The sequence below is a fragment of the Condylura cristata genome, unplaced genomic scaffold (genome assembly GCF_000260355.1).
Source record: "Condylura cristata isolate star-nosed mole 26May11 unplaced genomic scaffold, ConCri1.0 scaffold00022, whole genome shotgun sequence".
Lineage (NCBI taxonomy): Eukaryota > Metazoa > Chordata > Mammalia > Eulipotyphla > Talpidae > Condylura > Condylura cristata.
The window spans coordinates 7,124,782-7,152,639 of NW_004567123.1; the positions used below are offsets into that span (position 1 = coordinate 7,124,782).

At 40.8% G+C, this 27,858-nt stretch overlaps 1 protein-coding gene across 2 annotated transcripts; it reads right to left on the minus strand.

Annotated features, from left to right (window-relative positions):
* On the minus strand, positions 1 to 10,001 carry SNRPB2 (small nuclear ribonucleoprotein polypeptide B). 2 transcript variants are annotated; one of them, XM_004687155.2, is made up of 7 exons: positions 9,935 to 10,001; positions 7,809 to 7,898; positions 7,261 to 7,433; positions 3,407 to 3,547; positions 2,605 to 2,655; positions 1,140 to 1,228; positions 1 to 408 (listed from the first exon to the last, which is right to left on the minus strand). In XM_004687155.2, exons 2-7 carry the CDS (start codon positions 7,870 to 7,872, stop codon positions 249 to 251), a joined length of 678 nt encoding a protein of 225 aa, XP_004687212.1. In that variant the 5' UTR covers positions 7,873 to 7,898; positions 9,935 to 10,001; the 3' UTR covers positions 1 to 248. The 2 variants fall into 2 exon arrangements, with proteins under 2 accessions (XP_004687212.1, XP_012583527.1); XM_012728073.1 differs by lacking the exon at positions 9,935 to 10,001 and adding an exon at positions 9,783 to 9,896.
* Between the last annotated feature and the right edge of the window lie 17,857 nt (positions 10,002 to 27,858).

The following is a 27,858-nucleotide window of genomic DNA, read 5'->3' on the forward strand; positions in this document are numbered from 1 at the left end:
TGAATGTGTAGAATACAAATAAAAATTTATTGTACAAAATTCAGGCCTTAGTATTTCATAGCTCACCAAGGTTTAAGAAATACTAGCAATTTTATTAATCCTTCACAAAAATTTCACTCTCTCTATGCCCCCCCATCGCTTACTCTGGGTCAACTATTAAAAATAACCTGACCAAATGTTATTTAAAACAAACAAACAAAAAAAACCCTAAATAACATCAAGTCCTTTTTAAGACAACTATCCCAAAGTTATTTCTTGGCATAGGTGATCTTCATGGCATGTGATGGTGTGATCTTAAACCCTTGTAATGCATCCCTGGCAGCTCCAGCCTGTCCATCATTTTCAAACTCAACAAAAGCAATATCATGCCTTCCAGGTACCAAACGTACTTCCTTGAAACCAGGGAACCTGTAAACAAGAAGAAAAACAATTCACACATATATCAATACACAAATTATCAGAAAGATAAACATCTGGCCCTGCCTGGTGGCGCAGCGGGTTAAAGCACTGCACTAAGCGTAAGACACTCCATATGAGTTTGATCCCCGCCTGTCCCGGAAGAGATCCACATGGCGTGGCAGACCTCTCCTGACCCACCCGCTGCTCCCCTCAGCAGTGTACTTCATCAATCTGCCTGTTCTGCACCCCACTCTGTCTCTGGTGAATCCTCTCACCCTCCACATCTCTGGCCTGTACCCCGGGTTCTGTATAAATAAATAAATCTTTAAAAAAAAAAAAAAACATCTACTTTTTATGTTTAAATAGGCAACTTTCAGATACTAGTACAGGAAAAATATAAATCCTAGAAAGAATCCTGAGTAGGATGAAAGAACCTAAAATAAAACTAATGCCATGACAGAACTGCAGGGATAATGTAAGCTACTTCTACTTTGATCATCGTATCAAAGCTCTGTTTCCTGTTTTACTCAACAAATAGAAATAATGATTCAAACATTAGGAGTTATTTTGGCTTTGTATTTGCTAAGTCTGCAGACTGGTCTACATGCCGAACTAATCCTTGACCACATCAATGAACCTTTAAGGATGTTGTATGATAACACAAATGGAGTCAATCAAGGAGCTAATGTGTGTCCTGTCAGAAGGTGCTCAGAATACATACTTGTATATGAAAAACTTACTGATTAAACAGCATGGATAACATCATCTCATTAGTCTCTTCTGGTAAATTATTAAGGAATAAAATATAGTTTGGAGGGTAATCAGGGACCTATTAAAAAGAAAAAGGGCAAAGTTAGCTTTGTATAAAAAGTCTTGTAAGTCACTTGGCTCTTACTAATTTCTACTTTCAGGAGTTACATTCCTGTACATTAAGTCTTATGAAATATCATACTACACTGAAAACTAAAGCTAAAATAGAATGAAACCAGAGAAATAAGTATGAATCTAATAGTAACTGAGTGAAGCATTCAAATAACTTAATAAAAATTTGGACAATTACAAATAGTACCATTTTTAAGTATTTGATCAAGAATATTTAAACCAGTAATTGGAGAAGGTAATAACGTGACCCACCCTCCTCGGCTAGTTCCTCAAGTAGTACCATCCAGATACTCAATTTCTCTGTATCACAGTCTTATCTCCCAACCCTAGAAAATGTAGAACTATTATGATTACCACTGAGAATCAACAGAATCTTTTACAGTGTTTTTTGCAGTTAATAAGTCATAAGACACACAGCATTTAGTCATATGCAAGTAGAAATAAGAACTGTTACTAGCTATTAAATTACATGTGATTGACACTTTACCCTAACTTAGGGGGAAAATTTTAGGGAGAGGGTCTTGTATACGGGAAAAGAACCTCTCTGTCTTAAGATAGTTTCATGAAAGAGAAAGATAAAGTGTAAAGAACAATTAGTGACAATTTAAGGCTTAGAGAATTAAGTGTTTGCATTTGTGAAATGGATTATAATCGTTGAATAAGTTAAAGAGGAAAATACAGACAATAAGAAAATGCAAATAGACATCAAAGGAGAAAAACCTCACTGGTGCAAAGAAATTTCTGGATTTAAGATCTTTTCAGACATGAGCATCCAATGAAGCAATTAGTACATAACTAAGGCTGTTAACAGGAGATCTGGTAAAGAATTTTAAAAACACCTACATAAAGAGACTTAAATATATCTGTGAACTGGAACAAGGGTAACAGTAAAACAATATATATCATATATACTCAGAGTAGGAGTTCGCAAGAAACAATGGTTTAGTGTCCTAGCCACCTGGCATGGCTGGCCAGTTCTGCAAGTCTTATTTCTAAGAAGCCCTGGGCTATCATCAAGAAAACAATGTTGTAGGGAAAACAACAATTTTGCTCCCACTCTTCACAGAGTTTAAAATCTGGCATTTTGGCTTCATCTTTTCCATTATGGAAAGCAAGGAATAAAGCCAAGATTTGTTTTCTCCCTCTTAAGGAAAATTAACATGCTTTGAGAAATGAGTTCCTAGATAAAAATGTCATATAATTTAATCTGCTGTGTTTACAGACGGAATTATTTTCAGTTTCTAGAGATATGTAGGTTATAATTATTGTTACTCTTTTATAATTTCATTTTGCAATTAAGTACCACATGAAAAAAATAAATACCTGAGGATTTGGTGCTGCAGTCCCCTGCATATTAGCTGAATTTGGCATTCCCTAAACAGAACAGAAAAAGTTAAAATTGCCAATACTTCAAAAAAAGGCTGATGTTTATAGTTACTATATAAAAATATTAAACAGATTTTTAAAACTTCATTTAATTTTACTCTAAGAATCTGTATCTTTACTGACTCAAATATTCATGTATTGAATTTGTCAAATATTTTTTAAACGTTCAGCCCTAAACTTTAAAGAGCAGGATTATGTCAAAAACTAAACCACCAAGCTTTAAAATTATGGTGAAATATATAAGAAAAACTAAGGACCAGATTTTCTTTCCTTTTTTTAAAAAAATAATTAGAGAAATGTCAAGATTATACTTAGTAAATCTGATTTCTAATTATTTTTGAAACCAAAAGTTAACTACTTTTTGGGTGACAATTCACTTCAATATGGTATTTTAAATTAAATTTAAATTCCTGAATTGTTCAAAGAAAGCAGCTTTGATTAAAGATAATATCTACAGTATTATTTGTAGGCAGCAGAACTTGAGAAATAAACCAAGTGGTTTTGTTAATGATAAAAATGTCATGTAAATTTAAATAAAAGGACGTCATATAAATCTGCATGAGTAAAGGCATATTTTAATTTGTTTCATTAATATTGAAATTTTAGAACAACTATTCTTAAAAATCTCTTTTACACAAACACACAGTGTGCACACCTGCCTCAAAAATCACCTATCTGAACACAGATACCCCTATCACATTTTTAACATAAAAAAAATAATGAACTTTGCTACTCTTACCTGACCAGGCTTTTTGTTTGCAGTCAATGCAGTTTGTTCTATAATTTTGGCTTTTTTCTTTTCCTTCTTCTTTTCTTTGTCAGCAAAAGTACCACGCATTTTAGATATTATATCAGAATCTGTCTTTGCATACTGGATTCGCTGTTAAGTGTTTGGAAACAGGTTACTTTCATTGTGCTGAAGGCTCTTTATCCTAGTCATTAATATTTCAAATTTCATTAGCAAATGCAATAAAAACTAATTTTAAAGACATCCCTAAGGAAATCTGTTAACAACAGAATGCCAAATTAAAGTATTAATAAATCATGGCTTACGATTCACCACTTAGACAAAGTTAGATTCAACCGCATTTATTAAGAGAAACCATGTATTTTTGTGGGAAAACCAAGACTGAAGTATCTGTATCACTGCTTCTCTCCACTTGATAACACAATATAAAGACAACACTGGTTGTTGAGTCCTTAGCAGGGACTCTCAACAGAAGGGACAAATGTATCCACTGGCTATGGAATGTGTGATATAGGTGCTGTTGTTTCCAAAGTTAAAGTGGTAAAGAACGACTTCCTTTTGAATCTGATCTATGATTTTAAATGAAGTGACTAATTGTGGCATCAACTATATTTAAAATGCTTTGAAAGGACGAAAGCTGCACTGGCATCACTGCTAGTGCAACCAGGCTGCCCACACAGCCCTACTGTCACAGCTGGCGGAAAGTGTGCACCGGAGCAACAGCAAGTGCCGCAAAGCTTCTTGAACTAGGACAACGCCTCGTGTACTTTAACTGTGAGGCCAAACACTACACTTATGACAAGCACAAAAGGAATGGCAGGGTGCACGTGCCTCAGCTTAAAGTCCCTAGCTATGGAGTACTTCACTATGGCACAGCTCGAGTCAGTAACAATTAACCGGCCCAAAGGTTTTGCTCAGAGTTTAACAGCTAGAATATGTCCATTTGTAAACTGCAATTTTTACTTCAAGGAAACATTTCTTTCCTAGTGTCTAAAAAATCAAAACTACCTCTCTGATCACATCAAAATACAATAGCCTGCAAGTTACTAGATAAAACTGTTTTGTGTACTTAGAATTTGATCTCAGTCTGAAGGAAACAATTGACAATTTGAAGTGTTGTGGGCCTTCAAAAAGCAAAGACTCTATCAAAGCCAAGAGTAATTCTTTCTTTTCTCATTTCAGCCAGAAATAAATACACTGGGGAAACGAGAAGGGAGCAGGCTGCTACACCTCATTACCAGAGAAACATTCTCTGGCAGTTCTACATGAGCTAATTCCTGCCAGCATCAAATCAAAAGGAAAAGGTTGACAGCTCTGACTAACTGACTTAGTCCTGGGGGTTCCCTCCCACCACTCTTGGGTCTTCAACCTTCTCCCTGACCTAAACAGATCTTGGGTGACTGTTTGAAGATAGCTGTGAAAATCTGATCTCAATTATCACTCTTAATTGGCTGGTTTAAGCCAGTAGTTCTCAGTCAGTTAATTCTTTCCACCAATGGACAAGCTGGCATGAATGATTAAGAGACGCTGTATATAAAGGCAGAGGCCAGGGTGCTGTTAAATGCAATGAACAAGACAGCCTCACAAAACAAGAAGTTATATAGTTCTAAATATCAAAAATGCCAGAGTTGGAAAACTATACTGGTCTAGACTATACTGATGAGGAAGAAAAGTCCCCCCACAACTTAGAGAAAGGGCAAGAGCTACATTTATGCCAAAAGTTTCAGGGTAGAAGCCTTTTGGGAAATGGTTCAATTTTACTGAGGTATTTTTGCCACTGAAATCACCAAATATCCTTGAATGTAAAAGAAAAATTGTACTCTGAGTTTCAAATTATAGAAAATTTTTGTCACTTCTTATCTGGTATATTGGAGTTATACAGGAGAACTACTAAAACCACTTGAAATAAATACAAAGAGAACTTCTTCCTCTTCCAAGATACTGGAGATTTGGCAGTATCTACTATGTTTCTGAAGTCAAAAAACGGACCTCCTAAAATATCTTTAATATGAAAATAGCCTAATGAATTTTTCCATTGATTTAAAATTAGTAGTTGGCAAGGTAAACTGCCAAAGATAGCAAGAAATTTTCAGCTTTCCTTAATAGGCACATGCAAACTTGTCATTTCAAGTCAGGAAAACATTTCCTAAAGGAAGAAACTGTTCTTTTATATTAAAATACTTTGAGACTTAACTAAAACCCAGTTTTGTGCCCCTGCCTACTCAGATCTCATTGATGCTATTTCTTCATACTAAGAAAGGTAAACTAGTTTCAAGAAATACAAATTTACTAAATATTACAATATGTGGGTACTGTTTTCCAATTTCTGGGATAGACTGTCCCAAAGAGATGATGCCCAGTCACCTAGAAGTGATGGGAAAAGGAGAGCTGCATAGAGGATGAGAAGAAAACTTGCTCCATTAACAGAGAAAAAATGCTCAGCTCTGAATTAAACAAAGCCACACAAAAGTCCTGAAATTACTGACTACAGCCAATACTGCCTGTTTTTTTTTTAATTACTGTCTTTCTGGAACGGACCCACAAACATTTATTTGCCAACTATCTATGAGTGATTTTCCTGCTATAAAGACTGAATTATGTAGCTGCAACAGAGAGCATATTGCTTGTAAAGTCTAAAACATTTACTATCTGGCCCTTTTTTTGAATGTCCTGACCCCTAATTCTGAATGAAACAAAAAATTATTGGGTGTTAGGAAGACAGCTACTGACATTGATTGTATTAATATAATCTAGATTCTTCATTTGTAAAATAAAAGAATTAGGCCAGTACTGTGCACTATAGACCATAGTCTAAATCCAGCCTATGGCCTGTTTGTATATGGTCTATGACTTAAGAACATTTTATTTTAAAAAATTCCGAAGGGTTGTTCAACACACCCACCCACACACAAATGAATATGCAACAGAAATCATATGTGGCCTACAAAGTCTAAAAAATTTAGTTATCTGGTCCTTCACAGAGGCTTTGCTGACCTCTGAATCAGATTAAAAATAACCTACTTACATTTAAAGCTGGTAAAACTAAACAAAGGTAGTTAATAGCAGAACCAGAAAGAGGACTCAGTTCAGGCACTTGAACTCTGAGCCTACATTCCCATTACATCTCCAATTCCAGAAGTAAAGCATTATGGAATCCACACCCAAAGCACTGTGTACAAGTGTAGAACTCCTTATTTTATTCTGTCTCCACCTGAACAAATGCTTTACCATCTCTTGACTGTCCTCAAGCCTCCAAGCAGAACTCCTTACTACTTCACTGGTGGTTCTTCACAATCCAATCTTTACTCACTAGCTAAATGTGACCATCATGTCATTTTGCAAGTTTCATACTTTCCATGTGCAACTATTTCATTTCCATTCATTATTATTATTCTCTAATAAATCTATAAATTCCAACCTATAAATTTTTCCTAGGTCACTGCTTTATCAACATTTCAAAGCTAACACAGTATTTCACAGTGATATATTTTGAAACTTCGGATTAGATTTTCTCCTTGATCCATTTTTGTTATGTATAGTTTTACAAGTTCACAAATTTTGTTATCAACCTCCTGAGTTATTTTAATGTGTAATTTTTTGAGAAAATTATTTATACTGTCCTTTTTAAAATTCTGTATCTTACTATACTTTGTATATGACTGAGTGATCACAAATTAAGTGAATTATAAACTCTACTAATTATTCTATAAAAATAATTACTATAAAATAACCCAAACTCATTCTAATACATATTTAAAAGCAACCGCCACAGTTTTAAGTGTATTTATAAATCTACCATACCATTATTAATGGCAATTAAAGCCCAAATAATAAGATCAACTTACCATTGGTTTACCATAAAATGGAAATCCTTGTAACTGTCTCAAAGCATTTGTGGAAGAGCCCAGTTCCTTAAATATCACAAAGGCTTGACCTCTCATCTTCATGGTCTTTAAAGCCACAATATCAACCACATGACCAAACTGAGAAAACAGGGCATATAGGGATCGCTTCAATTCTGTGCAAAATTAAAGGGAGAATAAGTTATTTGTGGAAAAAAAAGGCCAAATATTTCATAAAATAATACTGCACTGAGTGCCACCCCCACCACTACCAAAAGTTACACAGTGTAATATTATACCTTTCCCACTGACTGACTGAAAGTATAATTTAAAACCATTAGCTATTAGTTAAAACTAACCCCAAAAATTTTCAAACCCCACATGCTTATATTGTTTAAAAGTCTTAACATTCTTATAAAAGAAGGAATAAATAATTGTTTCAAACATTGAGAAAGATGACTAAATAGCAATTTTGAAGCAGTACAATTTTTAAGACAGTAATAATTAAACATACACTGGTTGTGAGCAAACAACTTTTTAAAAGCACTTACCTTCTTTTTTGATTTTGTCATTCATATTATTGATATAAATTGTATGATTTGGTCGGATATCCATGTTATGGGTTCAATTGTTCACACACTCTACAAAGACAGAACATTATAAATATGGAAAACTATTTCATATGTAGTGTGGCCTAAGGACACAGCTTAAGACTTTTCAATTTTCTTTCAATCCCAAATGTCAAAATCAGTTTGGCGGTAATCTTTTTTTAAAGATTTATTTATTTATTCATACAGAACTGGAGTACAAGCCACAGGTGCAGGGGTGGTGAGAGCTTCACCAGAGACAGAGTGGGGAGCAGAACAGGAAGATTGACGAAGTACATTGCTGAGAGGAGCAGCGGGGTCAGGAGAGGTCTGCCAGGCCATGTGGATCCCGTCAGAGGTGGGGGATCCAACTCGCACTGAAGTGGTTGCTCCCGGTTTGCAGTGCTGCGTCCTAACCCATTGTGCCACCAGAGAGGGCCAGTTTGGCAGTATTCTTTAAAATCTCACCAGCACTTGCTGGCTTCCTTTTAACCAAACAGTTCTCAGGCTCAAAACTTGACAAAACACCAGCTTGTAGCCAGATTATAACATTTTGTGCTGTACATTTATTTTTTTTTTAAGATTTATTTATTTGTGCATACAGAACTGGGGTACAGGCCAGAGGCTCAGGGGCGGTGAGAGGCTTCACCAGAGAGTGGGAAACAGGACAGGCAGATCGACGAAGTACACTGCTGAGGGGAGCAGCGGGCAGGCAGGAGAGGTCTGCCACACCATGTGGTCACCTCCAGGGCAGGCGGGAATCGAACTCAATTCATGCGGAAGTGGCTTTTAGATTCTCAGTGCTGTGCTTTAACCCGCTACGCCACCAGGGAGGGCCTATGAAGTAGCTATTTTAAATGAAGTCTTAAAACCGAATAATGTGAACCAAAATGAAACACTAGCAAACGTATCCCCTTTAAATGATTTAAAACATTAATGAAGTTTACCAAGCACGTTCACAACTTTTACTTTATTTAGATATGCCATCACTAGCTATCCTGACTTCGAAATTAACTGTAATTAGATCGAAAAAGTGGTGTTCAGTATTGCATAATGATTAAGAGCTCAGAATCTAATACTAGCCAGATATGAATTGAAACCCTTCCTATGTTTCTTTATTGTTCTTGACTGAAGACAAGTTCCTTAATCTCACAGTCCCACATCACTAAAATGAGGGTGGTAACAGCATCTATCCAGAAGAAATCAGAGGGCTAAATGACATAAAGCTGTAGCATCTAGTTCCAGCATCGCAGAAAGCACTTAAAATAACTTACTAACGGCTAGCACAGGTTAAGGGGCTTGTTACGGCATTAATAAAGCAACAATCCTGGGAAGTCAGCCCATATCTTCAGTCTGTGCAATTTTCTTTCACATCTAGCACACCATTTCATTTTTTAACTGTCATTACCCGCAAATTGTGAGCTTGCTGTGAATATCTCACATATCCCTTCAATTAAAAAAACGTACAGGATGACTTACAAAGATAGAGCCTATCGACAGGGATTGTGCTTGTGTAATAGATAACACTACGAGACCTGCCACTCCATCAACTAGAACCTAGTGGGCTGCAGTCGCGAAGATGACAACAAATTGTAAGTGATAGGTCAAAATAATGAGAAGAAATCAGAAAGGAGGCTCCTGTAATATCTCATGTGAGGCTTGATGGTGGCCCGGGCTACTGAGTCGATTTCCCAATCCTAAAAGAAACTCCGGAAAGCACAGAGAGCTAGTAACGTCCAGCACAAGCAAAGAGACATTAGTTATCTACCCGTCACCTCGTAAGTCTGTGAAACTCCCGTTTCAAAGACAGGCGTTTTCACCCAAGCAACCAGTCCGAAACCCAAACATGCGGCCACACGACCCACCGCCAAAAACAGAGACAAGCTCCAGAGCTGCGGGCCTTGCTAGCCACCTCGCCAGTGCCCATCCTTTCCTCACCGCCTAGAGCAGCCTTGCGCGAACCCTCGGCTGCACGCGTCCGCGTTTCAACATTCCGCCTCGTCTACTCGCGGCTCCCACCTTGGAGGATTTATGAGCAGAGGCAATCGCAACCTAGAAAACGGAAAGAGGGAAAACGTGCCCCAACTCACCTAAAGTCTGCGCCTACTCCCGATTAAGAATGAAAGCCGGAAACGGAACCAGGCACCGGAAGTAAAGCCCAGGAGCCTCAATCGAGTGCCGACAAGTCCAAAAGCTGAGTATGGAGTTGATCGATGCCCCGCCGTATTCAATGGGTGAGCTGGGAAGCTCTCTGCGCTTGCGCACACCTTGTGGCGCGAAAGGAAACATCTGTACGCGACCGTGTGGCATTCCTTTCCCTCATAACGCTTGTGAATGGTAAGAGCTACCTTTCCTTATCATAGCATATGTGTGACAAATTTAAGGATTTTTATTTTTAAAGATTATATCTAGATTTTATGTATGTTTCTCAGACGTACCCTTCCTTCTCCCCTGGTCCATCCTCCCCTGCCTCCCACCACCCACCTTCAAGACTCACTGGTCCTTCTCTGGGCTCTGGTGCCTCGCAGGTTTAACATTACCGTTAGGACAGGAAGTACTTCCTCCGTTCCTCTTCCTGCATGCTACTGAGGAATTTGATCCCAATACATTGGGATCCCAAAGCATCCCAATACATGGCCCTAAAGCAAAGTGGAATTGATAGCTCTGGTTCTCTCACCTGATAAGGCAACCACATTGGAATAACAACTGGGGGTGTTCTGGAGAGTTCTTGGCACTCTTATATTACCAGACTTCCCCCTTTCAGCACACTTGGGGAGTTGTTCCATGAGGTAGACTTTTGGTTATATCCAAAAGACAGTTTATTGTATTAAAAAACAAAACAAAACAAACCAGGAAAAGAGAAGACACTTGTGTAAGGTCCAGGTAGGGGCAAGACTGGTAGGAAGGAGAAACTTAAAAACTGCTGCCCCTTGCTTTCTGGGAACCACCTCTGCCCTCTTTACACAACTGTGTAAACAACTAATGTAAAAGGATTGGAATGTTGAAACATTGTTAATATGTTGCTTGTGGTTAAAAACTATCGGAATGTTAGGTGAGGCCTGAATGTTATCAGAAGCCAGGCCCAGCAGGACATTTTATGAAATTACCACTTGCATGAAGGACTGTAGGAAAGTGACTTTAAATAACATAACCACGGATTACAGGGGCCGCTTAAAGCACTTAAAGCAGGGTGGAAAGGGCCCTACCTGGTTGTCCTCACCATCGATGTCCGATGGCATCGCTGTCCGATGGCATCGCTCCGTGGGTCCACCACTCCCACGTCAAACGGATGCCCGCTTCCAATGCTGGAAAGTCATGTGCCACCCCACCACATCTCTTCAAGCTGTCCCTGCGCCATCGGGCTCCTGCTGCTGCTCCTGAGCCTTCCTGCGACGACCAGCAACCCACACTTGCTCATACTGCTCACTTGGTTCATCAGGAGCAGGGAACCAGACCTCGACAGATCAGCCCCCGGGGCCTGGTTCTTTGACCTATGTTTCAATCTAGAATCTGTGTTCATGGACGATTGCATCCCCAAGGGCCGGGGTGGTGCCCCATCAGACCACCCACCTTAGTGTGGCCAAAGTGCAAAAACTGGTTCACAGGGGCAACTAGACTTTCCCCATTACCACTCCATAGCCATGGAAATCCAGCAGGACTGCAAGACTTGCCAGCTCATGAGGGTAGGCAGCCCAGCAGGCACAATTGGTAAAAGATGTAGGGGGGAGTACCCGGGATAAGCCTGGGAAGTTGATTTTACCGAGGTAAGGCCAGGCAAGTATGGGTATAAATATTTGTTAGTTCTGGTTGACACATTCACAGGATGGGTAGAAGCCTTTGCTACAAGGAAAGAGATGGCCCAAGTAGTCTGCAAAATGTTGTTAGTAGAAATAGTACCTTGCTATGGAGCGCCCAAGGTGATAAACTCAGATAATGGCCCGGGATTCATAGCCAAAGTTGTGCAGCAATTCGCACAGGCTGTGGGGGTAAATTGGAAACTGCATTGTACATATCACCCTCAAATTTCAGGCCATGTAGAGCGAATGAATCAGACACTCAAGGCGACATTGACCAAATTGTGCCTAGAGACTGGCGGGGACTGGGTGACGCTCCTACCCTACCCCCTGTTCCTGGCCAGCAATGCCCCCTATTTGCTAGGGCTGACTCCCTTCGAAATCATGTTGGGTCACCCTCCACCCATAGTCCCAAAGGGGGGTAGACCCCCAAGGGCCTGAACCACTGGGGCTTCAGTTGGTGGCCCTGCAAAAGGTCTGGGCTGAGCTATGGCCCGAGCTAAAGCCCTACATACCCCTGAAAAACTGGAAAAGCATGAGCTGCATTCCTTCCAACCAGGAGATTGGGTGTGGATCTGATGCCACTCTCCCAAGACCTTAGAGCCCAGATGGAAGGGGCCTTTCCTAGTGATTTTCACCACCCCTTTTGCCCTTAAGGTAGATGGCATCTCAGCATGGATACATCACCCAGATGCAAGGCCAGTCACCAGCGGGGAGCTGACGACTGGATGAGTGGACAGTCCAGGCAAATCCCACTAACCTGCTGCGCATCAAGATATCGTGCCAGGATGTTGCTGCTTTGTATGATGGTAAACCTGGGGCAGTGGGCTCCGACTCGAGCCAATGAAGCACAAACTCTGGTCAAGGACAGTTTATTCCTCACCTCAGAACCGATCCCGCAGCTTTCTCAGGGTCACCCACTGTGGACCTGGTGACCAGTGTTGGAAGTTAGCCTCCTCGCTCTGGTAGGACAACGGGGGAACCCTGCACAAACCTATGGCAGCATGAGACTGGTGCAGAACTGTACTAGCAGGAGGGTTATCATTTGTCCTGGATACCTCCGTAATTACAGTGTGGGGCGGCGACCTGATATTTTTTGCTACTCTTGGAGCTGCGTGTCCAGTAATAATGGTTACAGCCATTGGAATAGTCCAGTAACTGGAGACTTTATTACTTCTAAATGTAAAGATAGAGATGCCAGAAAGTGCAAAACTATTCAACTGCCCTTTACGGAGGCAGGCAAAAAGGACAGACGATGGATCACAGGTTTACAATGGGGTGTCCAGTTGTATGTCCGGGGGAGAGTAGGGGCCCAGGAGGAACCTTCCAGGTTAGGGTATTTCATGAGCCTCTTCGCCATATAGCTGTAGGCTCAGACAAGGTGGGCCCAATCTAATCTTAAACCCCCCCCCAAGGGCGGCCCCTAGCGCCGCCTCAACTCCAGACAGCAACAAGCCTCAAGGGTCACTGCCTCCTCCCCAGGATTGGCCTTCTCCTCCCCAGGATTGGCCTTCTCATCCCCACCAGAACCGCAAGAAGAACCTCTGTGGCAGCTCATGATCAACACATATTCTGCCCTCAATTATACCTCCCCTAACCTCAGCCGGTCTTGCTGGCTATGCTACCAGATGCAACCACCCTACTATGATGCCCGTGCCATATTTAACAATTCAGTCTCTGGACAGCCTCAACAAAGTTGCAGGTGGACTCGTCCGACGACCCACGGCATCACTCTACAACAATGTCCAAGGGGCAGGCACATGTGTAGGCCCCCCAAAAAACCAAGGACCTGAGCGGTTCTGCAATAGAGCTATTAAGAGTAATAGAAGTCTCTATTAACTTGGCCCCTGAAAATGCTTGATGGGTATGCATGCTACGGGGGTCACCTCAAGTGTCTCTGGTGTGATACCACAGAATACCCCAGAATGGTGTATGTTGGTAAGGCTGTTCCCTCACATAGTTTATCAGGATCAAGATGCTTTTCTCGTGAGCCAAGAAAGAATTACCCACCCGCAGAAACCACAGGTGGTGGGGGCCGTCCTTATGGTATCATTCTTGTTAGGCCTGGCAGGAGCCAGCTTGGTGGGCACTGCCCTCACCAGACAAGAGAGTCAGTCACATGCTAACTTTGAGAGATGCCATTGACAGGGACTTGGAATGGCATCTTACCTCCCTCTCGGAAGTAGTATTGCAACATAGGCAGGGCCTACATTTACTCTTTCTTAAGGAAGGAGGTGTGTGTGCTGCCCTAAAGGAAGGAAGAGTCCTGTTTTTATGCAGACCACACAGGAACAGTCAGGGATTCAATGGCCCAGCTCTGAGAGGGGCTCGGAAAGAGAAAACGGGAACGGGTGGCTAGAGAATCTTGGTTTGAGGGATGGTTTAATCAGTCACTCTGATTTCTGCCCTTGCTGGACTCCTCATACTGCTTACGCTAATGCTCACTTTTGGCCTCTATATAATCAATTGCATGCTTTTGTGCAGGATCGGTTTGAGGTGGTACAAACACTCGTGCTCAGGCAACATTATCAACATTTGTGCACTTCCCCAGAAGAGTACTCAGCTTTGTGACCCATGATTGGGTCCACTGACAACAGTCACAAAACAAAAAAGGGGGAATGTAAAAGTATTGGAATGCTGAAACATTGTTAAAAACTAAGGGAATGTTAGTGGAGGCCTGGATGTTATCAGAAGCCCATGCACCAGCAGGACATTATCTGAAATTACCACCTGCATGCAGGAGGCAAGAATGATTCATCCTAACAGACTGCATTATACTTTGGAAATTTCCCAGCCGGCAAATTTCGCTATATAAGGCCCTCTGTTCAGAGTGTCAGGGTCCATCCTGTCTGGGCAAGACCACAGTGTCGGTATACTCCAGGGATTGGACCCTAGCCTGTGCTAGCAATAAAGGCTTGTACTTGGCTTTTGTATCGGTTCTGTGGCTCAGCACTTCTTGAACTCTAACAGTAACTTCAATGCCTTGTAAAAACTTACTCCTGTCCCCCAATGGATGTAATTTCTCTGATCCCCGTGGGGATTGGTGAACCTCAGCTCCAGAGTGCAATAGCAGTAAAGTTTCTGCCTGTCAGAACCTTTGCCTGGATCTCTTTTTCTTTACTGCTGCAAACCTTTCAGCTTGGTGCGGAAACCCGGGAAGACTGCTTTCCCTGGCGCGATCCCAGGCCGCCCTCCTCATCCTAGGACCTCTCCTCTCCACTGCAGATGCCTTGCATCCACCACTGGCCCTAACTCTTGGGGTAAGTCATCTGCCTGATGTTCCTTCCTAGTGAAAGACTGAATTGACGCTATGACAGGCTTCAAAGTGCTTTTAAAGATGACTAGGCAAAAAGTCTTAGTTTCCTGGAACAGGCGGCTCAGGTTCTGTGAAATGCCCTGGCTCAGGAGAACCAATCATAGACCATAGACAGGGTAAAAGACCCACTATTGTTATGCCCAGATTTTGAGTTTCCCAAAGACCACCAACGAGCCCATTCCGATGCAAAGCACACAAGGGTCTTTATTGCAAGCTCGAGCCTGGGCTCCCAACATGCACTGACGCAGTGGCTGAAGTTGAGAGCCTTGAGCTCAGGAAGGCAGGGTTTTTATTACAGAAGAGGAGAGTTTCAGCTCAGCAGAGGGGAGTTTTAGCTTAGCAGTACATTGAACAAGGTTATCTTGTCTTAACCTGGTTGGTCACTGCATGTAAGATGTGACCTTCACTACTCGGCCCACATACCTTAGGACATCTGGTTCTTTCCTAATATGTGCTGATTATTTGTTAATTGGCTGTTGGCTATGGTATGAATAAGATTAAGACATTTACAGTAAAACTCAGTCTTGGTGCCTCATTGATAACTGAAACTTAGGCCTGGCTGGTTCAGAAGCATTCTGAAGCCTGTCATTGTATCAGTTTGGTCTTTCACTCTCATAAGAAGTTTGCCAGCCAATCATCTACTACCCCGCAATCAAAAGGTCCCGGTGTGTCACCAGGAGGAACGAGAAAGATGGCCAGATGTGTAATCATACTCTATAAAAAGTCTGTATTCCCCTAGACCGGGGTCCTTGAGCCACCAGAGCCACTGTGTTGGTCACCCAGGACTTGGACCTAGCTTGAGCTAGTCAGTAAAATCCCTTGCCTCGCCTGGTTCATTGGGGTTGGATTGGATCCTTAGTCCGGCCTAACACCAGGAGCCCTTACCTCTGACTATTTGGCTTCTCTCCTGACACCCTGTTCAGGTTGGCGTCCTGTAAGCCGCAGATCTGCATTGGTTGATCCCCTGTTACACCCAGGCGGGGACTGAGGAGCCTACCGACTAGCTATCATGTTTAGGCAACAAGTGAGAGGAGGAGCTGTTCCCCTGGTTTGTCTGCCCTCTGCACTGTTGGCCAGGTTGGACTCACTGGTTGCCGTTTGTCTGACTCCTGGCTTCCGGAAGGCCAGAGGAAAATTACTGCACTGTCTAGGGTAAAGAGAGCTACTCCAGAGCATCAGTATGCGTGTAAGCCTTTGGGGCCTTCTCAGCTCCTCATTTCTGCTATATCTGACTCTCCCAACAGCCTTACCTGATCTGGCTCCTAGAGATGTTCATCGCCCTCTACTAGCAGCGGTTCTCACAAATCCTATCAGTCTACGCCCTGCCTCTGTCTCTTGCCCAACAACAACTTGCTCCTCTCATCCTGACATTCCTCTTTGGAAGCCAATAAACCAAAGGGTACATTTACCTATGGTCTGCTATTGGCCCTCTAGACAAAGAGAGCTGTCATAATCTCCTCTGGCTCCACTGTGTACTTCTTACTTTCTCAAATTTCTTCTATTCATCCTCTCAATTTCTGTTCTGGTGCAAGGGATCTCTATCTTCATGCATTAACACTACCGTGACAGCTCCCTGTGCACCAGTATTAGTGACCTCCCAACTAACCCAATATGGACATTCAAAACTTGCCTGACCACTATACTCAAGGTGCACCCACAGGGCAGCCTTCCTACCTACTTCGCTCGCCCAGGTCTCTCTTCGAAACAGAAGGGCTCCAGATTTGACAACTGTAAGTAGGAGTACCTGCTTATTCCTTAAAGAAAAATGTTTCCATTTTATCAGTGAATCAAGTTTGGTGGAAGAAAATGTAAAAAGGCCCTTAAAATTGTCAAAAGACCTTAATAGAGGAAACACCTGCCACTTGGCCTGGCTGAGTAGTCCTCTGGCTGCATGGCTAATCCTACTGATGAGGCCATTACTTTTAATTTCATTTTTTCTCCTTGCCACTTGCATGTTCTGGTCCATCCAACACCACATTCAAGTGATGATCGCAGTATCATCAGCCTAATTGTGTTACACCCCTACTCGCGCCTCCCCACCAGCAAACCTGGCTGTAGGCCTTGCTTCTTGAACTCACCTCCCCCACACTGCCCCACATCAGCAGGAAGTAGCCAGAAAGAATGCTTCGCCCTTTACCCTACAACTAAGAGGTTGGAATGTAAGGCCTGGGCAAGGTGGGGGTAGGAAAGAGGAATTTAAGACTGCTGCCTCTTGAATTGTGGAACCAACTCTGCCCACAACTGTCTAAAAAAGTGTCTTCGATGCCTTATAAAAACTTCCTTATCCCCCAAGGGACACAACTTCACCTACATGCATGGAGGTCATTGAACCTCTCCTGGGAGCACATTCAAGTTCCTGCCTGTCAGAAACTGCCTGGATCTCTTTTCCATTTTCATGCCAAACCTTTCAGCTTGCACAGACACAGTGGGCAGAAAGAGCTGCCTCTGAAAGACTCAGGTCTGTTAAAAGATATGCTGCATAGATATAGGGGGCAACCTTGGGACAAGAGCTCCATTTTTGAAAGGTGTAGTATTAAGGAAGAGATGCCTGCATAGACCCAGACAGGCAGAAGAGCTGCCCCTAGCCAGGGTAGAACTTGGATTGATACCATGTTCTTTTGGGGAAGGATTCATTCCTTCATGGAATGGTTAATATATTGTGAAGTACATGTAGGGCAAGACTAGTTGACTTTTAAGGACCTTTGATTCTCTGTGATGGCCCTCAGTCTACATATTTCCTTCCTCTGACTGCATCTCCAGGTAATTTCTATAGCATTCTGATACTGCAGCATTTAGTGCCTAGCTGATTTAGTGACTGTGCTAATCATTTCTACCCCCACCTCTAATTTCTGTTCTTGTGATGCCTTCATCCTATATTTTCTGGGGAAGAACTGGGGTGTATGCAGGAGGTGAAGGGTTGGAAATTCACCAGAGACTGAGTGGAGAACAGAAAAAGTAGGTTTTTTTGAAATCCACTGCTAACAGAAGAAGCTGGGACAAGAGCTCTAGTATCCGACATGCAGGTCTGAGGCTCTATTTCTAGTCCAGGCATCATTGATTGGTTAGGGTGACTAGTCTTGGGTGTGTCCTGACTAATGATATAGATCATTAGCTTACTGGCCCAGTTTTCATGGCAGGCCTCTCTACTTTTTTCTATTCAGGCCTCCCAAATTTTCTTGCTTGTCACAGAGTGATGGTTTAATTTGATGGGATAATCTGTTCTTAGCCTCCATGAATAACCAAACACCAATAAAATCATATGTTTAAATTCACTCAAAAAAAAAAAAAAATACTAGTTCCCTGCCCACCATCTCTCCCCAGAAAATGTCTAGACTCATATGGTAATAAATCTATTTTTAAATATTTATTTATTTATGCATACAGAACTGGAGTACAGGCCAGAAGTGCAGGGGTGGTGAGAGGATTCACCAGAGACAGAATGGGAAGCAGAACAAGTCAGCTGATAAAATACACTGCTGAGGGGAGCAGTGGGCGGATCAGGAGAGATCTGCCATGTCATGTGGATCACCTCCGGAGTGGGGATTGAACTCATGCTGAAGTGGCTTTAGCTTCTTAGTGCTGTACTTTAACCTGCTGTGCCACCAGGGAGGGCCCAGTAATATTTTTGCCAAACTGAATAGCAACTCAGTATACACTCATTCATTCATCATCCATGTATTCAGCTGGAATATGAAAGAGTTTCTGTGAGCCAAAGGGAAACTAATATATCTGCCTATTAATCTTTCCGAATCTCACTTTCCGCATCTGTTATCTAGGGATTGAAGGTTTTGGATATGTTTGGTTCCAAGAGTGGGGATCCTTGGGGACTGTGGAAGAGTGTTTCACCAAAGCTCCCCGTTCAGTGGCATGTGGTAAATTTCCCAGGAGTGTTTCTCCACAATACAAAGACTTTAGTTATAGCCGAAAGGGCAGATTTACTATAAAAGAGATAAGCAGGCAGAAAGAGCTGCTCCTGAAAGGGACAGGTGTGCTGAGAGAAAGGCCTGCGTGGTCACAGACGGGGCACCTGTAAGAGGAGCAATGCCTCTGCTGAGGGAGGCCAGTGATGTGAAGCACTGGAGTGGTCACAGATCACAGGTGGCAGAAAGGCTGCTGCCTGCAGAGGTGGTGAGTAGCCTCTACACAGGCCCAGACTTGTGAGGGGCTGCTGCTCCTGCTCAATAGAAAGGAAAAGCTCAGTGAAAAGATGTGCCTGCATAGCCACAGAGGACAGAGGACTGCTGCCCTGTGCCAGAGCAGAAATCACACTGTCGTCGTCTTCTATTTTGTTGATATTGAATAACTATTTAGAATTTGAATGACTAGAACCGGAGATTCTAAAATGGCCCTTGATCTCTATGTCCTCATGAGGCCCCAAGTCACAATGCATAATTGTCTTCTGGAATTGGAATAGTATACCCCATGGGAGGGGAAGTTCCAGGCTCCCCGACCCATCTTAGGAGAGTGGAGCTGGGCGGTGAGGGAAAGCTAGAAAGGACTTGGGAGACAAGGCTGGAAGAAAGGAGAGGAGAGGGAAAGATTTTGAGGAGGCTTATGCAGCAGAGACAAGTGAAGACGACACGAGAAACCAGGCTTGCCTCTCAACCTTGGACTTGTACCAGGGACTTGAGGGACCTAGAAGGAGATAACTTGAGATGTTGGGAGTGACCCATGGGTAGGCTGCCTCTATGTTAGTCTTTATCTAGACTTGTATTTTGATTTTGCTCTTTTCCTTCCAAACTTACCTGGCCCCTTCATTTCTTTTCTGTGTGACCCACCAGACAGTGCTTTAGACTTGAGGCAGCTTTTGGGCCTCGCCGGTCTTGTTTTGGGCCAACCTGTTGGGTTGGGCATTTACCCACAAGGGGATGGGTAACTTTGGGTGTTTAATTGGGAACTATTTAAACTATAGTCTTTCTCTTTTCTCTACTGCACACTAATTGTTTGTAGTTCATGTGTACTAAGAGTGTACTGTCTTCATGCAGTGAATGTCATATCCTATTTAGAATATGCCAGTTTTGGGGCCTGGAGTGATTTTCATTTTGCCCACTAACAATAACATCTAAAGTTTGGTCACATGGACTGTTAAACAACCATCAGTCTGTTATCTTATAAGTAAATTTACCTCTTGAGTGTCAGTTCAGGAACCAGATGTCAAAACTCATGTTTTAAAAAATAGAAGTGCAAATGGGTTTTCTTGGGGTTCTACCCAGTCCAGTTTCTCATATTTCAGCTTTACTACTGAATGATTGAACTTCCTATCAGACAGGTTTTGTATGGAGCTGTACCCAGAGGTAGTGCTTTAACACTCAAGTCAAGGTTCATGTATCTACCAATGATGGAACAGGCTTATATTAGGAATAGCAGAAAAATTACTTCAAACAGTTGGAAATAAAACTCTGAAGACACTTAAAAAGGATGGTAAGTGAGGCATCTCTTAGTGACTCTGAATTCACATATTTTTCTACCTTATCTGTACATGTTTTATGTTTCTCATTATGTTTCAGGATTTGGCTGAAGTAGTTTAAGATGAGCCCTTGTTTAAAAGGACAGCATCATAAAACCATGGTGGATAAATTTTGGTTTATTTATATTCGATAGAACTACAAAACATACTGCAATTTATATCATCTTTCTCTCCCCAGTTGGCAATTACATTAAGAAATTTATGTAGAGTGGAATTATTTTCACAACAAGCATTAAACAAATCTCGGCATTATTGTTGAGCTCCAAATCAGGCTTCCCTTCTCCGAGCTGACTGGGATTGGGCTGACTGAAACTTCCTAAACACTATCCATGCAGTTCAGGGAGAAAATCGAAAATCATTTCATGTGATTATTTTTCAGCTCTATCTTTTTATTTTATTCTTTCTGGACAAATTCTTGTTTTTAGGGAAGAAGAAAAGAACACCAGAAGACCACTAATATGTTACTGTGTTTGTTAATAAATGGATATCATTCACACATGTGAGAATAATACCCACTACAAAGTAGACGAAGTCTACTAGAAATAGATTATTAAATAGTTAAGAACAACTACACTTTCCATTTTATTCAGCAGCAGTAGCTAATCCAAGAAGTGTGAGGGAAAACCTGAGCTTCTATCAAAATTTTGATGTGGTAAGTGCATGTTTTGCTGAGCAGCGTGTCATGTATTTATTCCCATAAGGCCACTAAAATAATACCTTATGACTGCCGTTTCAAGACTAGGGAAGATGGAGGGGGGAAAGATGCCATTGCCATGGACCCAGTTAATACATAAAACAGAATTTAAAATTACTAGGTACAGCAGGTTTTGTTATTCTTAAATCTCAGTGCTGCTCAATGAAGCTCTACGAAGCTCTGACATAATAATCCACATGTAAAAGAGGAAGCTTCTTTCCTTAGGTTTGAGTCTCATATGACTTCAAACATGATAACTATATTCTTGATTTTCTGGCAAACCCCAAATAGCCTAATCCAGTGCTGCTCAAGTACTGATGTGTGCATAGATCACTTAAGGATTTTTTTAAAATAAACTTCGATTTGGTAGAAATGTTATAGGACCTGTGAATATCAATTTATTGCAAGCATGGGTAGCAAGGTGCTAAGCATTTCTTTAAGAATGCTGGATTATGGGCAGCCCAAGGGGATTACAACTGAGATGGAAAAATGCACAAAATGATATAAAAATAAGCTATTATATTTTTTAAAAATAGAGAGAAAAAAAATTCTGGATCATTTATTCATACAATAGAAGTCACAAAGCTACAAGAAACCTAAACACTCTTCTTATGCAAATTAAAACATTATTTCTTTCAAAGGAGGTACTATTTATCTGATGCTTCACTTTACCTTGATTGCTTTGTACCAGGAAATCAGAAACAAATCTTAAATCAGAGTAAAAAGTCTAAAATGTTTACAGAGAGATTGCTAAGCTGTTTATGAGGCCCTCAGTCACCTTCAAATTTGTGATGTCTTTACAGCAGTGCACAAATAATCTGGTTCTTACCTCCTGCCAGGCTCATAGACCCAGGTTCTTCCAGGTTGACTGTTAATGACTAACCCATCCTTGTTTTATATGCTAATTGAAACAATTTCTGAGAAATAGTTCTTAGAAAGTTCTAGAGTTTAAAGAGCTGTTTCATAATTGTAGACTAATTTTGAGTACATAATAAATCATATATCGGAGGTGACAAATTCTTTTTGAAAGGGAAGTCAACGTAATCAATTTATGTGATACATTTTCCAAGTGACTATCAATAAGGAGTTTAATCCCACATTTATGAGCAACAATGTAAGATGACTATATAGGAAAATATGTTGAGGACTATTTGAGAGAAGAATTATTGGTTGGTGGTATTTTCACATACCTTTAGAGAACAGTTCTGAATGAAAACGGGGATGTCAAGTTCACACTCTAATTTTAGGGTATTCAGAATTATCTTGCAACAAAACACCAGGATATACATAAACTTTTCAGGCAAGAGTTCACATCATGAATTGCAGATTATGTGCAGACAAGACAACCCTGGAAATTATTTCTAAGGAATCTAAGACAATGATGTAAATGAGACTGGTATTTCCTCTTCTACTTTTTTAAGGTGGATGTGGGTCAGTTCAACTATTATAAATTTCTCTAATATCAACTGGCAGAAACACCATCACATGGGTTAATAAGTCTATTGAAAATGAATGGTAAAAAAAAGTGAGTAATAGTGTTTCACTCTTATTGATATTAGATAGTCTCCCTTTAATCATGGTCTTTTTTTCAGCTTTAATATGGAGTTACATCCTGACATTCAGTGTTACCAAATTACTTTAGCTCCTGAAAGATATTAATATAACTTATAATGCATTTTGTCATTTCAGTAGACGACTCTGAATAAGACTGGTCAGTTTAGATTCCTGAAAGAAATTAGTTCTAAGTTATTTCCTCATGACTGAAATTGCAAATGTCAGATTCCATTACAAGTGGCTGAGACTGGAAGAGTTCATTCCTTTCTTCATTCCACATAAAGGATACCACAAGTCTCTGCACACACAATGTAAAAAAAACTTTGGGGAAATCTTTTTGTTGTTGTTCTCTCTTTATTCCCCTCCTCCCTGTCCACCCCCACCCCCCAAAAGCTATGCATACCTATATCCCTTTGTCCTTATTTTTCTCTCTCTCTCTTCCTCATAACCTCAGTGTCCTCAGGATGTTTATTGCTATCCACTGGTTTTGGAAGTATTATCATGTTATGTTAATAAATTGCTATGTAAACAGGTTTCTTTTTATCACTGATATAATTCTCTCAGACTCCCTCCACTTTGTTGAAAATGACTGGATTTTATTCTTTCTCATGACAATATAGTACTTCATCATGTGGATATACCACATCTTCTTCCTCCAATAATCTCAGTAGTCTTATCAGACATTGGAGGCTGCTTCCATGTCCTTAGCAATTGTAAATAACACTACTATGAATTTTATGGAACACATGAATTTTTGTGTTCTACTCTTTGTGGGAGAAGGAAAATATTTCTTGACTTACAAGGGGCCAGAATTATTTTTTGTGTCCACTTTTGGGAAATACAAACTGTCACATGGGCTTTCTAAAGGAATTATGTTCTAACTTTTTTGGTGGGTTGTCAAGGCAACATCATGACTGCTGTGGTGCTTCAAGCTTTTTACGTCAAGGATGTCTCTGACATAAAGGTCATAACAGAGGTGTGTAATCTTTATGTGAGCGATCTTTTTCACCAGTCTTAAGATCAACCCAGAAATGAGAATATACAGGTCTGATCCACAAGAAGCAGTAATGAAGCCAAATACAGGGTTACACCTTCCTCCCCCTGGGATTCCTGTGAAGAAGGAAACCCCATCAGAATCTGTGCATCAGTCTTAATCTTTTAGTTGGAAAAGTATAGATTATACATTTTGATCTATCATAGTCAGTGGGGAATCATGTTCAACTACTAACAACAGAGATTTACAAAAGTGGCTTAAACTAACAAAGCTTATTATACAAATAACAATTGAAAATCAATGGACTACGGCAGTTTCACAGAGTTTTCATATACATGTTTTCCTTTCATGTTTCTGCTCCCATTTAAAAGGCCTCATAGACCAGAATAGCTTCTGGAGTTCCAAGTACTGTGTCCACAGTCCAGACAGTAGGGATGAAGAAGGAGGAAGACTTATCTCACTGTCTTTTGGTAGAGTCTCAAAAATCTCAAACAACTACTTGTTATTTTTCACTTAGTTGTATGAGCTCTCCAACTTACAATCAAGGCTGGACATTTCCTGGCAGGGAATTGAGATTTGGTATTCTAAAGACAAAGTGAAATTAATATTTGAAAGCAGGAAGCCCTCTCTGTCAGATTTCCTACATAAAAAAATAAGAAAGATAACCCACAGTATTAAATGCACCAGAGAGATATTTATAGTGATATGTACTTGTGGTAACATGTCTTCTTTTTAAATGCCTACACTGAATTAGAGATTTACTTCAATTTTTTTAAATCAGAGGTGGAATTAAATTTTGTAGAGCCCATTTCCCAACTCTAAACAGTTGAAAACAGCATACAAATCATGCCTTAAACCTCCCCTGAATTTCAAAGCACATTTGCTCTTTGGATTTGAATGACTGCAGTCACAACTAATGCAAGATGTAAGAGGACAATTTGGAAGTTAAAAAATGGTACTGATTCTCATAAACATTCAGTGAGCTGGCCCATGTCCATGCACTTTCTGCTAGTGACATATCCATGACTCTCTTGGAGTTTCCGACAATTTGTGTAATTGTCAGTATCGGTTTTTTTTCTCAGTGTTACATACACACAATGTGCAAAACCATCTGCACAGAAAATATGAAATATTTTTCTAGTTTCTCCATTTTCAAATATTTCACACTTCAAAGAAGTGCTGCAGCTGTACTTTCAACTGAAGTCCCATTTCCACTTAAAGGATTTTTCCAGCTCTGTATTTCCATTCTGGACTCAAGGACTGATCCTACCACTTGCATTTACTTTATATCCAATGAAGTATTAAGCAAACACTCAACATTAGTCCTGAATATTGTAGTATCTCATTGTGGTTTGTTAGTGTCTATGTAGAATTCTTTCCAAGTTGAGTATTAGCATTTTGAGTGCCTCATACTCTGTCATTCCATTTTAGGCATTAAGAATTTACAGGTTAATAGAGTCCATTAGATTTCTCTGCCAATAGACATCAGAAACAAAAGAATATATACTACCAACACCCTGATGTTTCCTCTTAGGGACAAAAAATAAAAGCCTTGCTCCAAATCATTGAGTTTTAAATCAAACTGTGACACATGATAATAGCTAAAATGAAAACATACAGACAATACCAAGTGAGACATATTCACACATCTTTGGTGGAAATGCAGAATTGTACAATTTTGGAAAGCAAATTACATCTGTGTATATGCAAATATACACAGTGGGCGGTTCAGGAGATGTCTGCCACGCCATGTGTGTCACCTCCCTGGCTGGAGATTGAACTTCCACTGCATAGCCATGGGTAGCCTCATAGTGCTGCACTCTGACCCATTGTACCACCAGGGAGGGCCCAGATTTGTGCATTTTTAGCTGTGTATGTTAACGCTTCAATAAAAAGCTTAGCAAAAAATAAACAGAAATAGCAAGCTCTGGTTGACTTAGAGCAGGTAATTGCCTATCCCAACTCCCCTAGGAGCTAATGGGCTCTGTAAAATGATGGATTTATACAAAAAAAATTCTTGCTTGTAGCTCTAAAACCTATGGTTCTATTAAAATCTATTAAAAACTCTTTAATAGTAGACCACAGTGTGACATCCCAACTGCCAGGGAGGAATGCTGGTCCAGTCATTCTCCCAGAACTGACTGTCATTGAGTCCCAAGTTCTGGGGGCAGTCAGTATGCAGAAAGGCAGAGCAGTTTTTATTGAAGAGGTGAGAAGTGCTGCAGCTGTACTTCCAAGATTTTTTCCACACCTTCCCTTCTTGCATTTTCTTTATGACCTTGTCAGCAGCCTTCCTGGCTGGCATCCTTTGCTTTCAGGGCTAACTTTGGCTAGAAGTACTCTTTTTCTCCTCTTTCATTGACTTCTCTTTTACTCTACTTGTGTCTGCTGCTGTGAGATCATGCATCCTTTGTGTGATGTTCCCCACTCACCTAACAGATGACCTTGCCCTGGTTTGCTTGTCTTGGCACACAGTATTTCAAAATCAAAAACTTAAAACACTCTTTCTGCTTTACCTCTCAGTGATGTACTTGTCAATTTTCATATACTGCTCTTAAACTGAAAGTTGAGGGAAGAAAAAATTCAGTGGTGGTGGGGGCATAAAAATGGAGATGTTATAGATGATCAGAAGATGGAAAGTGGCAAAGGACCTGTGACTAACATGTCCCATCCCATCACTCAGTTATTAATTATATTCTGCACACATGGGCTCAAGTTACAGAAATATAAATGACATTAGGTATGCTTTCCACATGTTCCTGATCCAAAAGGGATGCAGGATGTGGGCAAATGCATAGGTAATCAACAATGAGTATTTGCAAATTAATAATAATGCCATGATGAAATGGAAATGACTCAAGGACAGAGAAAGGCCATGGGCCTCAGAGAGAGTGTCAGATGCATAAACAAAATTTTGTGGAAAGCAGACAGATTAAAATTGGAGCACTTTGAGTACAGCTTAAATCTGACTCTGCTTGGAGAAATTAATGGAGCTTGCAGCTGGCTGGCTCCATAATCATGAAATATAGACAGTACAGAAGTTGGCTGTGTTAGTTTTACTTGGGGGCTTTTACTGTGGAAGATTATTTCCAGGGAAGGGGATTTACTAAGCATAATTGCACAAATTTAAAGCTAAAGAAATGTTTGAGCAAGAAGTAAAACCTGGTCAATGGTGAAAGAGCCCATAATAGAAAAGTGAAGACAGAAATCTTGAAGTCTGTCACTCATGTCTCTATTGCAGTATTATAGGAACTTGGCCCTTTCTCTCCCACTCCATATTTTATGGCCCAATCCCAAATCCTGCCTGCTTTGGGTCAGTGCATTTTTCTCATCAAGAACTGTGAACTGGGACAGTAAAAATTATTGGTTTGTTTTTTCCACCCTCCATTCCCACCCCTATACAAAACACCAACAACTAGCTTTTCTAAAAAAAAAAAAAAAATCCTAATCCAGCTATTAAAGGATGAGTCGACTAACAGCACCTTCTCATCCTTTTCTAATTTGTATGATTTTCTACTCTGCAGCCCAATTGGGTATAGTAGAAAAAAACAGTCCAAATTCTATAGGAACTGCAAGTAGTAAGGTATTCATGGTGTTTAAGAGAGTATCTCATGGGCTGATTTAGGGAGCATCACCTCACCTCTAAAGTCTACCAAAGCAGACCAGTAAATACCTCAAGAGCAAAAGCTTACGGGGTTTACTGGGTGGCAGCCATTATGGCCTAAACACTGGGTGGAAACTTCCAAACGAAACCCTGTGATAGAGGTATGCTGGCTATAGCTATTTGAGAAAAATAAGGAAGCTGAAGGAGAAGAATGTGGATTTTATTCTTTTCTTCATTCAACAAATATTTTCAACTTATGTGTTATGCCTGGATACAGGGAGTCTGCCCAGTGGCAGGTTAATGCTGAAATGCAGGCAGGCCACGGGCTGATGTCTTGCCTCTAAGACTGCCTTCACAAAGTATCCCTGACCAAACTGGCAGAAATTTCTTTTCTCGCTGTTCTGGAGGCTTGAAGTCCATGGAAAGTGGCTCCTTCCCAGGTCTCTTTCTTTGGCTTATAGATGACCGAGCACATCTGAGCACTCAAGTAGCCTTTGCTATATACACAACTCTGCTATTTCTGTTTATCCTAACCCCTTCTTAGAAGGAAACCATCAAGCCTGAGATGCAATACACTCTGGAAACCTCATT